The 14,781-nt window shown below is 46.7% G+C and overlaps 2 protein-coding genes across 14 annotated transcripts in view; one reads left to right on the top strand and one right to left on the bottom strand.

Moving 5' to 3' along the window:
* Window positions 1-14,781, top strand: part of GEMIN4 (gem nuclear organelle associated protein 4) — a 31,596-nt gene that overhangs the window by 1,154 nt on the left and 15,661 nt on the right. Inside the window, exon 2 of one of the 6 annotated variants that reach the window (XM_059669203.1) lies at window positions 2,034-5,374. The exons of 1 other annotated variant lie outside the window; for it this stretch is intronic. In XM_059669203.1, coding sequence (XP_059525186.1) covers window positions 2,034-5,197 — 3,164 coding nt within the window. In that variant the 3' untranslated portion in view covers window positions 5,198-5,374. Of the gene's footprint in view, window positions 1-2,013; window positions 5,375-14,021; window positions 14,216-14,550; window positions 14,678-14,781 lie in introns of those variants that run through there. 4 more of the 6 variants (XM_059669204.1, XR_009449129.1, XR_009449127.1 and 1 more) reach the window with 4 other exon arrangements.
* Window positions 221-14,636, bottom strand: TLCD3A (TLC domain containing 3A). Of its 8 annotated transcripts, XM_059669213.1 has the most exons (6): window positions 14,509-14,636; window positions 14,019-14,102; window positions 9,845-10,049; window positions 8,633-8,728; window positions 8,158-8,187; window positions 221-463 (listed from the first exon to the last, which is right to left on the bottom strand). In XM_059669213.1, the coding sequence occupies exons 1-6, from the start codon at window positions 14,628-14,630 to the stop codon at window positions 230-232; spliced, it is 771 nt and encodes a 256-aa protein (XP_059525196.1). In that variant the 5' UTR covers window positions 14,631-14,636; the 3' UTR covers window positions 221-229. The 8 variants fall into 8 exon arrangements, 7 of the variants coding, with proteins under 7 accessions (XP_059525196.1, XP_059525195.1, XP_059525197.1 ...); XR_009449131.1 differs by lacking the exon at window positions 9,845-10,049 and having other exon boundaries at window positions 367-463; XM_059669212.1 differs by lacking the exon at window positions 221-463 and having other exon boundaries at window positions 6,548-8,187.

Raw genomic sequence — 14,781 nt, 5'->3', positions numbered from 1 at the left:
ACATGTAAAGGAGCGGGCACTCAGAAGCACCGTTAGCCAGTAGTGACAAAACACTGGGGAATTACCCGGCTTTTAACTGCTCCTGGGACTTATACTTGAGTCTCTCTGGACAGTAGCTGTTAGAGGCCAGACATCTCAGCTGAACTGATGGCGCAGTAATACTCATTTTACCGAGTCGTAGGGAGCATATGTTGGTGCCGTGGACAGTAGCCTGAGCTAGAAAGAAGGTCTATAGCTCCCTGAGCAGCCTCACCCTCCGTGGGCGTCGGCCTGGCCACGGGAGCCAGCGTGCATTGCCTTCCCCGGGATCCGCAGAGGAGTGCTGATTGAGCTCTTGGCCTTTTTGCTGCTCCCGTAAATGGTTCAAGGAGCAGGATACTCTTTCATCTGCTGGAATCGGGAGTCTGGGAAGATGGGTTCTTGGGAATATGAAGGACTGAGAAAGGGGTGGCATCTCTGGGTCCTGGGAAAGGGGAGAGACAGGAATATTGATTATTGAGCAGTAGTATTTGGGATCTGACTTAGTTTCTGGGCCAAAGGAGACACCTGAGAAAGGTCTGTCTTCATGTTTCTGAGTTCAGGGAGGCCAAGAATAGTGACAAGATTCTGTTCTTGTCAAAATGAAAGGTTTGGGGAAAAACATTTATTGAGCACTGAATCAGGCTCTTTGAATCCTGGTTCTTTTTGTAGCTCTATCTTGTTTAACTCTCACTATCTCTGGGAGGTGGGATCAGGAGCTAACAGTAAGCACCAACCCAGTGCCAAGAGCTTGACTAGTATATATCATTGGCTCTTCATGATCATTATATGAAGTTTGTATTATCCCCACATAAACCGAAGGGATGCTCAGAGAAGTCATCTGTCCAAGATGACTGCTTTTAAATGGCTGAGCTAAACTCATGTCTGATTAAACAGACCAAGATGCCTTCCTTGATAAATATGTGTCAGTTCACTGATAAGTCTGTGGGTCACTGAAGGGAGAACTTAATGTAGTGCATTATTTTTTCTATCTACCCCGTGGTTTCTACCAGAGAACCAGGGCCATGAGTAGCTGTTCTTGTTGGAAGAAGCCATGGGATGAATTGTTTCCCTGAAAGGCAGAAATCTGTTTGCAGGGCAAGGCCATGAGAGAAAAGGGGGAAGGTAGGGTTTGTCTGCTTGCTTCTATGCCCACAGCCCTGGGCCATGTGCCTTTTAATTTGTATCATTTATAAGCTCAGTTTCATGTCCTGCAATATATATTTTGTGGTCCCTGTAGTTTGATACTGTCATTGTGCTTTCTCTCTAAACCCATCTTCCCCAAATCCTCTGCTGGCCCATCTTTTGCTGGAGGGTTTAGCCCAGGGGTGGGCAAACTTTTTGACTAGAGGGCCACAATGGGTTCTTAAACTGGACTGGAGGGCCGGAACAAAAGCATGGATGGAGTGTTTGTGTGAACTAATATAAATTCAAAGTACACCTCATTACATAAAAGGGTACGGTCTTTTTTTTTTTTTAGTTTTATTCATTTCAAATCTGGCCTGCGGGTCGTAGTTTGCCCACGGCTGGTCTAGCCTCTGTAGCCCAGCTTTTCCTTTTCAAATGCTTTTCCTGCGAGATCTCACTTCATTGGTTCCATTGATCCCCTCTGACTTTCCTCCTGAGCGTCAGCCTTGCATTTCCATTGCTGGAGGGCATTTCTACCTTAATTTATACCTCAAACTCCAAATAACCAAAACTTAACAGATTCCCTCCAAACCTGTTCTGAGTCTTCTGTGTCCCTATCTCCAATGGTGCCTGTTGTCTTCCCAGTTCCAAGCTAGAGTTTGGGAGTCCTTTTCTATTCCTCAGTTAAGTCCTTTTTACTCCAACTCTGCAGTGGCTCCTAGAATCACTGCTTTCTTCCCCCTCTCCCACTGATCCTATTTAGAACTTTTATCTCTAACCCTGATCCCAACAGCCAGCCTACCAACTGCTATCTTTCCTTCTAACCTCTGCTTACTATTTTGAAATTTGTCACCACACTCTATCTTATTCGGCTTCTCTCCGTGCAGGACCCTTGAATATCTGTGAAGAAATGACTATTTTGCATGGGGGTTTTTTGCTGGCCGAGCAGCTGTTCCACCCCAAAGCACTGGCAGAATTGACAAAGTCTGACTGGGAGCATGTTGGGCGGCCCATTGTGGAGGCCTTGAGGGAAATCTCCGCCACAGCATGCTCCCAGTCCTTTGCCTGGAAGAGGAAAGCTCTGGTCATCATCTGGGCCAAGGTTCTTCAGCCCTACCCGGTCACCCCTTCTGACACTGAAACTCGGTGGCAGGAAGATGTGTTCTTCTCAGTAGGCAACATGATCCCTACCATCAATCACACAGTTCTTTTTGAGCTGCTCAAGTCCCTGGAAGCTTCTGGACTCTTTATCCAGCTCCTGATGGCCCTCCCTACCACCATCTGCCGTGCAGAACTGGAGCGCTTTTTGGAGCACATGGCTATTGATACTTCTTCCAAGGATGTGGTCTTCTTCCTCGATGTCTGGTGGGAAATGATGAAGCACAAGGACAATCAGCAGGACCCCCTGCTCTCTCAGTTTAGGACAATGGCTAATAAGTACTTATCCTCTTCAGATGAGTTCTCCCATCCTCCAAAGAGGTTTAAGTCAGACCCTGATGTGTGTCCTACCATGCCTTTGTTGGCCATGCTGCTCACTGGGCTGAAGCAAATCCAAAATAGAATCTTGGGCCCTGGGATGAAGTGCTGTGCATTAGCCAATTTGGCCGATATGCTGACCGTGTTTGCACTGATGGAGGATGACCCTCAGGAAGTGTCTGCACATGTGTATCTAGACAAACTGGCCACGGTGATCTCCGTGTGGAATTCGGACACCCAGAACCCATATCACCAGCAGGCACTGGCAGAGAAGGTAAAGGAGGCAGAACGGGATGTCAACCTGAGCTCGCTGGCCAGACTCCCGAATGAAACGATTTTTGCCGGGTTTGACTTCATGCGCAGTCTTCTGCGGGAGTGGGGGGAGGAGCTGCAGGCCATGCTCAATAGCACCCACGGGACAAATTATGACAGTTACCGGCTGTGTGACAGTCTGACTTCTTTCAGCCAGAACTTGAAGCTTTACCTGGGTACCACCAGCTTATCCAAGGAGGAGAGGCAGGTGGTTTCTGAACTGGCAGAGTGCGTCGGGGATTTCCTGAGGAAAACGAACAAGGTACTCAACGAGGGCTTGGAGAAAGACATTACTGCCTCGATTGCCATGGCCATTATTGAGCAAAAGATGGATCGGCATATGGAAATGTGCTACATTTTTGCTTCTGAGAAGAAGTGGGCCTTCTCAGATGAGTGGCTCGCCTGCCTGGTTAATAACCAGTCTCTCTTCCGAGAGCCAGATTTGGTATTAAAGCTGCTGGAAACTGTGGTGGAAGTCAGCACGACAGACAGAGCCATCCCTGAGTCTCAGATCAAACAAGTGATTGACTTGATCCTGGAATGTTACGCAGGCCTCTCACTGCCAGATAAAAATAAAGTCCTCTCAGGTATCCTGGTTGCCTGGGGGCGAAAGGGCCTCTCTGAGAAGCTGTTGGCTTACTTGGAGGGGTTTCAGGAAGACCTCAACACGACCTTTAACCAGCTTGCACAGAGTGCTTCCGAACAGGGCTTGGCTAAGGCTGTAGCTTCTGTGGCCCGCCTGGTGATACTGCACCCAGAGATCACCGTGAAGAAAATGTGCAGCATGGCTGTGGTCAATCTCGGTACCCACAAGTTCCTGGCTCAGATTCTCACCGCCTTCCCAGCCCTCAGGTTCACGGAAGAGCAGGGTCCAAATCCGCCCACCACGTTCGTCGTGTCATGCCTCAGAGAAACCGTCTGGACAAAGTTCTCTACACCCAAGGAAGAAAAGCAGTTTTTGGAGCTCCTGAGATGCCTGATGAGTCCCGTGAAACCCCAGGGAATTCCAGTTGCGGCCCTCCTTGAGCCAGATGAGGTTCTCAGGGAATTCGTCCTGCCTTTCTTGATGCTAGATGTTGAAGAGGTGGACCTCAGTCTGAAGATATTTATTCAGACCCTCGAAGTAAATGCCTGCTTAGAGGAATACTGGCTCCAAACCTGCTCTCCGTTTCCCCTCATCTTCAGCTTGTGTCAGCTCTTGGACGGCTTCAGTAAATACTGGCAGCTCCCCAAGGAGAAGCGCTGCCTCTCTTTGGATGGGAAGGATATGGTGGTCCATATCCTGGAGCTCCTCTGTGAGATCGTATTGGCAAATGCCGAGACCTTCTCCCCAGACACCTGGATCAAGTCCCTGTCCTGGCTCCACCGGAAGTTGGAGCAGCTAGACTGGACTGTGAACCTGAGACTGAAGAACTTCTTTGAGGGCCACTTCAAGTGTGAGGTGCCAGCCACACTTTTTGAGATCTGTAAGCTTTCTGAGGATGAATGGACCTCCCAGGCCCACCCTGGGTATGGGCCCGGCACAGGGCTCCTTGCCTGGATGGAGTGCTGCTGCCTCTCCAGCAGCATCTCCGAGCGGATGCTCTCCCTCTTAGTGGTGGGTGTGGACAACCCTGAGGAGGTCAGATTGTTCAGCAAGGGCTTTCTGGTAGCCCTGGTGCAAGTCATGCCTTGGTGCAGTACCCAGGAGTGGCAGTACCTTTTCCAGTTGACCAGGAGACTGTTGGAGAAACAACTCCTACATGTCCCTTATAGCCTGGAATATATTCAGTTTGTTCCTCTGCTCAACCTGAAGCCCTTGGCCCAGGAGCTCCAACTCTCCGTTCTCCTCCTGAGAGCTTTCCAGTTTCTCTGCAGCCAGAGTTGTCGCAACTGGCTTCCTATGGAAGGCTGGAGCCATGTGGTCAAACTCCTCTGTAGCAGTCTGACCAGCCTCCTGGACTCAGTTAGGTTGATACGGTCAGTTGGCCCTTGGGCCCAAGGAGAAGAACAGGACCTGACCCAGGAAGCCCTATTTTTTTATACTCAGGTATTCTGTCATGTTTTGCACATCATGGCCATGCTCCACCAAGAGGTATGTGAACCACTCTACGTTTTGGCCTTGGAAATCCTCACCTGCTATGAAACTCTGAGCAAGACCAACCCTTCTATCAGCGCCTTACTCCAGAAGGTAAATGAGCAGCACTTTTTAAAGTCCATTGCCAAGAACATTAGCCCCGAGGAGCGGCGCCAGACCCTGCTGCAGAAGATCAGCAACTTCTGACCTTTGTGGATCAGACAACAGCTGATGAGGGTGGGGTCTATAGGGGCTAGAGCCGAGAAACAAAAAAAACTCTTCAGTTATGTGAAGTTGTAAACAAGCTAAAAAGTATATGGCAATAACAATGTAAAGAAAATAGTTTCTTGGGTATTTGTAACACAAATTATAATCTCATTTTGAGGTTTGTCTTATTTCTTTTGAGTCTTTCTCATCAATAGTTTAGGCTTAAATATGGGTTCAGCTAGAGTCTTAAAGATCAAATCAGGCTGCAAGGAAAGTTCATAATTGGACTTCTCCATCCTAAAATTGGTAAGTTCAAAGGTGAAATACCCAAGTGGAAAAATTATAAGGTGTGTGTGTTCTTTTGCACTGAAACCCTCTTTGAGTCATTTTGTGGTCTTTTGGAAAGGGTAGCAATTAAGAAAATAACTCTCTTCTACCAGTTGGCCAGGTGATTTGTGTGCCCAAAAGGCCAGCAGCACTATAAACGAGGGTTGGACCAAGAAAATTTAGTGCTGGGGGTAGATTAAGGACCTAAAGAAAATGGATGGCTTCTGAATTGAGGACTTCTGCTCTACAGCCTTAACGCCATCCATTCAGTGTATCCAGAAGGGCTGTATTAAAACTAGGTCTGGTAAACAGCAGAGATGTGTTTAAAGGACGAGTGTAATTACCTTCTGCTTGGAGTATATTGTCACAGTTTTGAAAAATGAGGGGGGGCAGGAAATGGTGTCTACAGAAGCATAAAAATACAAATTTAAGGTGTGCAGGGTATTTTATAGAACTATGAGCGCTGGTTGCTGAGACATTTAATTTGGGAGGCAAGAAAGGGAAAAGGAGATATCCCAATACCTCCTTCACACCCAGGCCCTCATTCAAAATGGGGCCTTATTCAGGTTCCCTCCCCCACTGAGTGGGCTAGCTCTGTGGCCTACAATTGGGTTTCTACCCTCCCAACTCCTAATTGAAATTCACCTAGAAAGAGAGAAAAGGGCCTAAAAGTACATGACCACTAGGCTTGAACTCTGGGACCCTACAGTGTACAGCAAACGTCAAACTCAAAGGCTAACACAGGCCAAATAAACGAGGCATGTGGCCTGCAGGCTGAGAGTTTGACATGCTTGGTGTACAGGAACCATGAATCGCAGAAACAGTGCTAGAGTAAGGTTTGAGGTAGGCCTTCCTGGAGGCTGAAAGCACTAACACATTCCCCTCCCCTCAACCCCCCAGCTTTGCGAGTTACATGAATATGAACACAGACCAGAAACAATACCACACAGCAGCCAGCCAAGTCAGGTCATGGATGGGTCTTACAGGAAGTCGGTATTGATATATTTCACAAATGAGAGTAAGTTGGGAAATATTAGTGCAATTTAATCACCCACAGGGGTGATTTATGCAAGATACACTGACAGTGAACAAACCAGTAAAAAAAAATAAATCATTTTGCATTTTTAAAATGGCACCCATTAAAGACTGAAATAGTCAACATTTGAGTCACTGTTACATATTCAGTACTTTAAAAGTTAATGGACAACAATGAATCAAAAGGCACTTTTTAAAACCTAGCTTCTCACTACCACCTGAAAAAAAAAATTCATGGTAGCAGTTTCTAAGACCCATCCTAGTTGATAAGGAATGATTAGTGTTGGCACCAGAGAATCCCATTTGCACATGGTAGTGAAGGAGCCGGTTCACAGGACATGTTTTAGCCAGGGCTGTCTTGCACTCTTGCTCTCCAGCCTTCTGTGGCTAAACGGTGGTGCACTCAATGGGAACAGGCTTTTGGCCACAAGCTCTGTTAGGAGGCAGTCTAGATGCGACTTGGCATGGTTTGGAATATAGAACTCCGTTTCCACTTCATGTGAAAAAGACAGTGTCAAAGAGCGGGGTTACTCATAAATCGCTTGGTAGCCATCTTTTCACTCTACCACTGTAGTTTTTAACAAGAGCATCCTGTGTGTGTGTGTGGATATGGGGAAAGCTGGGCTTGGAAGGACATGCCAGAAAGGGAACAGTATTTGTGACTGTTGACAACAAACTCACAACTTTGACACTGGTCTTACAGTCAGCCTGCAAAGATGCAGACCTCTTTTACCTCCTCAAGCGCTTCAGGTTCCCATCCCTGCCTCCTGCCACCCGACCCTCACTAATGAGACTTCTGATTGGAAGTCAGATGACAAGAATTCAATGTTGGCACATGGATGAGGCAGTGGATTATCTAGTAAACAATGAAAAGCTATCTACCCACAATGGTTTCCCCGGGCCAACATAAGAAATTATTTCAAGAACCAAGTCAAGAACTGTTTCTGCTGGCCCAGTATATGTAGATATTGCCCTGAGTGTTTGGAAAGGTGGGTAGCCACCAACATTAGGGCCAGTTAGGTGCCCAGGGACTTATCCTGGTCCACCTGTCTCCACACCCCATGCTTCTACCTCCCAGAGCCCTTGAGATAAGATCCAAGGAAGGCTCATTGGGCAAAACCACCTTGCTGCCAATGGAGGTCTGACAGGATCCAATAGTTGTTATTACAAAAAGTGCTTTTGCAAAAGGGGCAGGTTAGAAGAGGGAGGTAATATTCTTTAGAAAAACTCAATACCCATCTACTTATCAATACCCAAAAGGCTGAGGCCATCCAGGGCACAATTTGGTCCGTGGAATACTGAGTGAAAGAGGCAGCTGGTATGAAGAGGCACCCTCACTGCCTGACTCCTGGGAGCACTTATCCATCCTTTTCGGCTGGGGGAGTGTCAAAGAGCCCGACTGCCTTCTTGCACAGCAGAGAGAACCAGTAGAGCTGGGGAGCGATGAGGAAGGCATTGGCCACATTGCAGAAGACAGGGATCCTGAATGGCACTTGGAACAGGCTTATGTCCTTCTGTTGGGCATAGGACCAATACATGAAGAGGAAAAGAAGGATCCGACAGGAAAAGAAGGTGGTCAGCGTGAGGATTCCGTTCACCTTGTACAGAAGGGTGTGCTGCTTCTTTAGCTGCAAAAGAGGGAAGGAGAATGCAGAGTCACGAAGAGGTTGGGCCTTCAGGAAATAACTAGCTCAAGTCCCACAGTAGTAAAGTCCAGGCATCTAGCTTTCTAACATTTGGAAAAGTTGATTGGGCGTGGCCATATCTGTATGTGCATATAGCCTTGTAGGTGTTTCAGCTGTGATGCTGAAGCCACCCCAGCTGATAGGAACACAGGATGAGAGAAAATCTATGGCCTGGGAAAAAATACATGAAGGACTGTATCAAATTTGAATCAAACTTAAAATTTTGTCCCCACTGGCTTGGAAGATCAATTGACCTTTAAGTCTGTTCAAGGGTCTCCTATTCCTAGCATTAAGGGATTTCTCTAAACCTCACAATCTACCAAGGAAAAACAGAGTCTGTACCCCCCTCTCCCCCCGGCACTGTTTCTGCCATTTCATTCATACGTGCCTGAATCAGAATTTTGCCCAGCGACACAAATGGAGTGCTCAGTTCTGCTGTGAAGATGCAGCCAACGAAGAAGTCCCCCAGCTCTCCCCTAAACCTCTGCAGGTGAGAAGACGAAACAGGGAAATATGATATGCAGGTTAAGGAACCACTGGAAGGAAATTCTAGGGCTGCTGAAAAAGACCATGACAGACCATGAAGGGAAAAGGAAATGCTACATGGACAAGTGTAGACCCATTTAATACTCTGCTGCTTCCGTAGCAGTGGAACTTTGATGGTCGAATTGCTAGGATCCAGAGGCAACTTCTGATAGCTGATTGCATCACACATCAAGCTTTCTTAGAATTTCCCGTCGGCCAGAAGGAACTCTGCAGCCTACTTTTGGGTTTCTAACTTAGTCATGCCAAGGGCACTTAGCCAAGTCAGTTCAACAAAGTATGTGTCAGAACCCTGTGCTAGATGTTGGGGAGACTTCTTAAAAAATGTAGTACACGGTACCTGTATATCTTTTCAAGAAAGTAGTATAGCAGAGAATAGCAGCTCAAGTAGTACCAGAGTGAGCTACATCAACTCTTAGAGCCCCAATTCAAGCATGTCAAACTCGTGGCCGGTGGGCCGCATACACGTTATAGGGCTAACAATTTATAATGTTATTTCTAATTATTCCTGATCATTTCTAATTATTAGCAGAAAGCTATGAGCTTTTAAATTAAGTGCCTATCACTTGGCAGGCACTCAAAAATACGAATTTCCTCTCTGCATTCCAATTTCTTCCTTGTTCAGTGAAGTTTTGATGGGAAAAATGGATCTAGGGAGAAATTATGCGGCTATTTGCTTTCAGAGCTTGCTTTTGTAACATAAGTAATAATCACACAGTACTCTCTGGCATTGTTAGAGCAAATAACCAGTTGACTGAGCAAATAATCGGTCTCATTTTTAAAAATTCTTATGTTGTATTTTATATTGTCTTTATATTGTATAAACTAAAGACAGAACCTTTGGCAAAGACTAAGGAATCATAAAGGGCTGGGGGATTGCTGGCAAGGAGGATCACATCTCTACATGATTAATCTGGGGATTTAACTGCAGAAGCAGCTAGCATACGAGAACAGGTGAAGTAGGAAAGTGAAGGAAGAGAGGAGCAATCCTGACTCCTAAGTATTAGTCATGATACCCCGATCAACAGGAGAAATGAGTGACCAAGGCAGCTGATACCTGTGCAATTGGCACAAGGACCAACAGAATGGCCACATGGTGCGTGATCATGAGGCGGTTTTTACTTAGGAAGTTTCGAAAAATGATGAGGGAGTGTCTGCGGTTCTGTTCTTTGATTCGGTACCAGTCACAAAGGTACATGGCGTAGATGTCGTAGACCATATATGGAATCAAAAACCAGACATATTCTTGGGCAAGCCAGTGCCTGAAAGAAAGCATATAAGTGGTCCATGAAATAATTATGAATATCAATTATGAAGGTGGCTTAAAACCAACCTCTTCTCAAACACATTTCCTTACATGTCTTTGCTCCAAATACTTTATAATGAATACTAGAGGCCCAGTGCACGAAATTCATGCACGGGTAGGGTCCGTAGGACTGGCTGGAAATCAGGACAGATCTGTAGGGCAACTGGCGGGGCGATTCGGGGGGTCCCCCCTGCTGGCACCCACCTTGGCTGGCCTGGGGCCTACGGGCTGGGGGCAGCTCCTGCATTGAGCGTCTGCCCCCTGGTGGTCAATGTGTGTCATAGTGACCGGTTATTCCACTGGTCGTTCTGCCGTTTGGTCCATTTGCATATTAGGCTTTTATTTTATAGGATAGGATGATGAAGTTGATAGGGTGAACAACTTTTTCTAAATTACAGAGAAAATTTGTGTCAAAAGCAGAAAGCACCATGTGTTTAAGTGACTAGCTGTCACTATTTGCCTGGTTTAGCTACTCATTTGTAATGGATTTTCTGGCATTTTGTGATATAGCTGACTTTGATATAGATATCTCTACCAATGATTCAACAGCCCCACCAAGAAACTGGTTTGGAAGGTGTCCCGAATCCCAATCCAATATTTCCAGTTTAACTCCACTTGTTGCTCAACAGCTGGGAGTTTCCTCTTGCATCTGCTTGTAACCTCACTCTAGGGAGTTGCTGGCAAGCAACCCTGGCCATATTCTTTACAATTCTATGGCTAATCCCAGTTCCACTCATTAAGAAAAATATGTCTGGTTATGAGCCCGGAGCTCAAGGACTACCTTACAGCAGTCAGATAACCAAAGAGAAACTGGGAGAAAAGACACTTTTCCCATTTACTTCTCCAAAGGGGTTGAATCAATATTTGCTGTGTCAAAATGATAGTTTATCACTGTCCTAGAGAAAATTAGAAGGGAAGTCTATAATTTCTATAATTTTGTTCCCAAATGATGTCATAATTCTACAGAAAATTGATGTGGATAAAAACATATAAACTGAAATTATATCCTATGCTGGGAAGGATTAGATTCACTAAATACCAAGAAGAGACAATTTAGTTTTATGGTTTTCAAACTACCTGAACAGAATCACCTGCAGTGCTTGTTAAGCACCTACCCCAAAGACTCTTAATGGTATATGTACCATTACCTAATGATTCCACACTTACCACAGCATAACTCAATAATGAATAAACAATGAAACAGGCAAACAAGTAAGGATAGAAAATATAACATATATGCAGGTGAATGAATTAGCCGAATTCCATTTAGGCAAAAAAATGCAATATTTATTTATTCTGCTGCCTGTCTATGGTCTCCACTGCATCCTTAAAGCAATTCTAAGTTAAATAACTATAAAGAGCCACTAAAAGCTGATCTGAAATATAACTGGCCTCTCCCTGTGAGTGGACCTAGGGTTTTAATATTTTGCATACAGTACCAATTCAATAAGATCTGAAATTGTGGCTGCTTGGTAGAATTCTCTCTTACAAGATCTAGATTGTAATAATAATTACCTCTAGCCTGGGACTTAGCTTTCTTTATAAAAATGACAATAACAATCCTTTTCCTACTTCCCTGACAAAGTTATTGTAAAAATTTAAAAAAAAACTAAAAATGTGAAAATCCTTTTAAATGTAAAAAATACTATCCTATATATCCTATATAATAAAAGCCTAATATGCAAATCGACTGAATGGCTGACCAACCGCTGACTATGACACGCAGTGACCACCAGGGGGAAGACGCTCAATGCAGGAGCTGCCCTCAACCTTCAGGTCCCAGGCCAGCCAAGGTGGGTGCCAGCAGGGGCCCCGCCAGTCACCCCACAGATTGGGCCTGATTGCCAGCCAGGCCTAGGGACCCTACTCGTGCACGAATTTCGTGTACTGGGTCTCTAGTCCAAATATAGATGCTTACATTGAGAAAACTGCCTAGAGCTGTGACTCTCAGCCCTGTTAGCAATGTAGACCTCTTTAAGAATAATGAAATACTTGGCCCTGTACCACATTCTGCATATAAATTGGGGAGATTTATAGACACTCCCTTATTTATAGACAGTCTACATCAAGGCATAAAGTGAAAAGGTATGTAATAAAAAATATTGGGGTATATAGGATATGAGCCCCCAGAGGCCTTTTTTTAAAATGATCTAGGTGCAGTTAGAGCATCCTTGTGCATCCATGTGAAGGTAACGGGCACAGAAATGTATCTGTCTCCATTTTAGGAGCAAAGAATCTAAGGTAGGGGTGGGGAACCTTGTTTCTGCCAAGGGCCATAGGGATATTTATAACATCATTCACAGGCCATACAAAATTATCAACTTAAACAGTAGCCTGCTGTCCTGACTGGTTTGGCTCAGTGGATACAGTGTCGGCCTGCGGACTCAAGGGTCCCAGGTTCGATTCCGGTCAAGGGCATGTGCCTTGGTTGCGGGCACATCCCCAGTAGGGGGTGTGTGGGAGGCAGCTGATCGATGTCTCTCTCTCATCGATGTTTCTAACTTTCTGTCTCTTTCCCTTCCTCTCTGTAAAAAAATCAATAAAATATATTTTTTAAAAAAAGTAGCCTGCTATATTTGGCCAAACATTTAATTAACTCACCCCTAATGCCTTGGTAGGAGCAGACCAAATTATTTCACAGGCCTTAAGCTGGACATTCCTCACCCCTGGGGCGTAAAGATACATAAAAGGAGGGACCTGAAAACCAAACTCAGGATTCTTACCATTAAAACACACCGTTTCTAAGGGGGAAACATAACCGTGGTGCTACAGAACTGAAAGTTAAGTATGTGCAAATATCTCTTTCTAAAATGTGTATTGGTTGCCTGCTGCTTGCCCTCTTGTCAGCTCAAGATAGTGCTGAGCCACATTTGTCTTAATCTTTGCAAAAGAGGCTGGTTTCAAGTTTGAGCTGACAAACTAGGTGGGGGCAGTGAGGGAGCTTGCCAGGTGATCACAGAGTGCTCGATTAGATTACAATAAAAATCGAACCCGGCCAAGCAAATGCTGTCAATCCTTTGCACATGCAATCAAAGTCACTTGACCTGTTTTCTCTCAGCACCTACAATTCATCACCAAGAAAAGCACAAAAATCATGATGGCAGCATTAATCCCAAGTAAGATCCAGGCACTACATCTGCAGGCCAGTGAGACAGATAACCCACTCAGGCTCTCCTCCTACTGCAGTCTCAACAGGTGAAAAGAGGACACTCTGCTGTCAGACTTTCCCTGTACATTGACTGTAGCTCTTCAACTTAACTGGGAGAAAGCAAGAGTGGTTCTAGGAAGACAGGTGAACAACAACAACAACAACAAAGGCTTCAAAAACAAAACATCACCATTACCCAGGTAGTAGACCATCCTAGTCTTTATGATTCAGTCCACTAGATGCGCATTTCCTGATGCCTCTGGACTGAGCTCTAACACAGACAAGTCAGTTTTCTGAAAGCACCTGAAACCTCCTCACCACCTTGAGCAAATCCATAGGAGACAAGAAAGAGCAGCATTTGTAAGGCTCTGGTAACCACAATGCACATACCTTGGCCAATGAATGCTTCAGAGCAGGACCCCAGTGGGGTGACTTAAATGAACTAGAAGCCACACTCTCACTTCTGAATCATTTCCAAAGGTATCTATCTCATAAATAACTTAGGTCAATGGACCACACCGTCTTCTTACATGTTACCTTAAAGCAGGCTTAGACTCTGTCATTCTCTAACATTTCTTCGTTTACTTTCCCCTAAGGTGGCCCGCAGAAAGGGGTAAGGAGAGGAGGTGGGAACTAATTATGGCACCAAAGTTTTCCCATTAACCGGCTATCCAACAGCGTGTACTCATAAACAAATAGTGTCTGTGTGCCACTAAAATGTGCACACTTCGAAAAAGTTCGGCTGTACTTCTTTCACCTGGCATTGGATGTTGTTACCTGTCGGAGACCACGTTGTTACAGGAGCGGATGATGGCGATCCCCGACCCGGTGGCCAACACAGCCTGCGCCGAAGAAACCACCCTAAGATGCGGCAGAAAAGAAAAAAGGGGTGGGTGGGGCGCTCTAAATCCAGCACGGGGCCCAAACTCCTGAACCTCACTGTCCCCTAGGGTGCCAGCGCCGGGAGGAAAATGGTAGGGCCGCCACCGCGCTCCCGATCCCCAGGGCAGCTGGCGGACATGTAGCAGGCTTCCCTCCCCATCCTGACCAGCGCGGGCAGCCCTCCGCCCTGCTCCCTCTCCCTCCAGGACGGTCTTCCAGAGCCCCGGCCAGGGCCGCAGAGAGGGGCAAGGAACTAGGGAGGCAGCCCCCTCGCTTCCTGTCGCCCCCCCTTCCCCCCTCGCTGGGCGCAGGGGCGGGCGCAGGCGGGTCCGGGCAGATCGCGCCGCGGCCGGGCGGGGCGGGCGTCGCCAGCCTCGCCGAGTACCTGGTGCTGATCATCACGCAGTCGTAATCGGTCCATTCGGGCCGCGCGCGGCGCAGCCCCCAGGTGCAGAGCGCGAAGAGCCCGGGGAAGAAGAGGGAGCCCCAGGCCAGCGTCAGCAGCATGGGTGCTCCGGGCTCGGCGCTCGCTCGGCGCCCTCGGCGTGGCTCAGGTCGACTCCGCTGGTCTCCGAGACTGCCGCGGCCCGCCCGCCCCTATTTCTACCCTCCACCCTCCACCCTGCACCCCGCCCCGGCCCGCGCGACTCCGGCAGCC

Source organism: Myotis daubentonii, chromosome 16 (genome assembly GCF_963259705.1).
Source record: "Myotis daubentonii chromosome 16, mMyoDau2.1, whole genome shotgun sequence".
In the NCBI taxonomy this organism is placed as follows: Eukaryota; Metazoa; Chordata; class Mammalia; order Chiroptera; family Vespertilionidae; genus Myotis; species Myotis daubentonii.
Note: the sequence above shows the minus strand (reverse complement) of the source record. Positions and strands in the feature narration are given on the sequence as shown.

What these genes read in the sequence shown, in the direction of transcription:
- TLCD3A (XM_059669212.1), bottom strand. Translation starts at nt 14,630, where the DNA reads ATGCTGCTGACGCTGGCCTGGGGCTCCCTCTTCTTCCCCGGGCTCTTC. An exon ending in TGCGTGATGATCAGCACCAG is followed by an intron (nt 14,103 to 14,508) that starts GTACTCGGCGAG and finishes GCCGCATCTTAG; the next exon opens with GGTGGTTTCTTCGGCGCAGG. An exon ending in TGGGCAAAATTCTGATTCAG is followed by an intron (nt 8,188 to 8,632) that starts GCACGTATGAAT and finishes CCTCTTTTGCAG; the next exon opens with CTAAAGAAGCAGCACACCCT.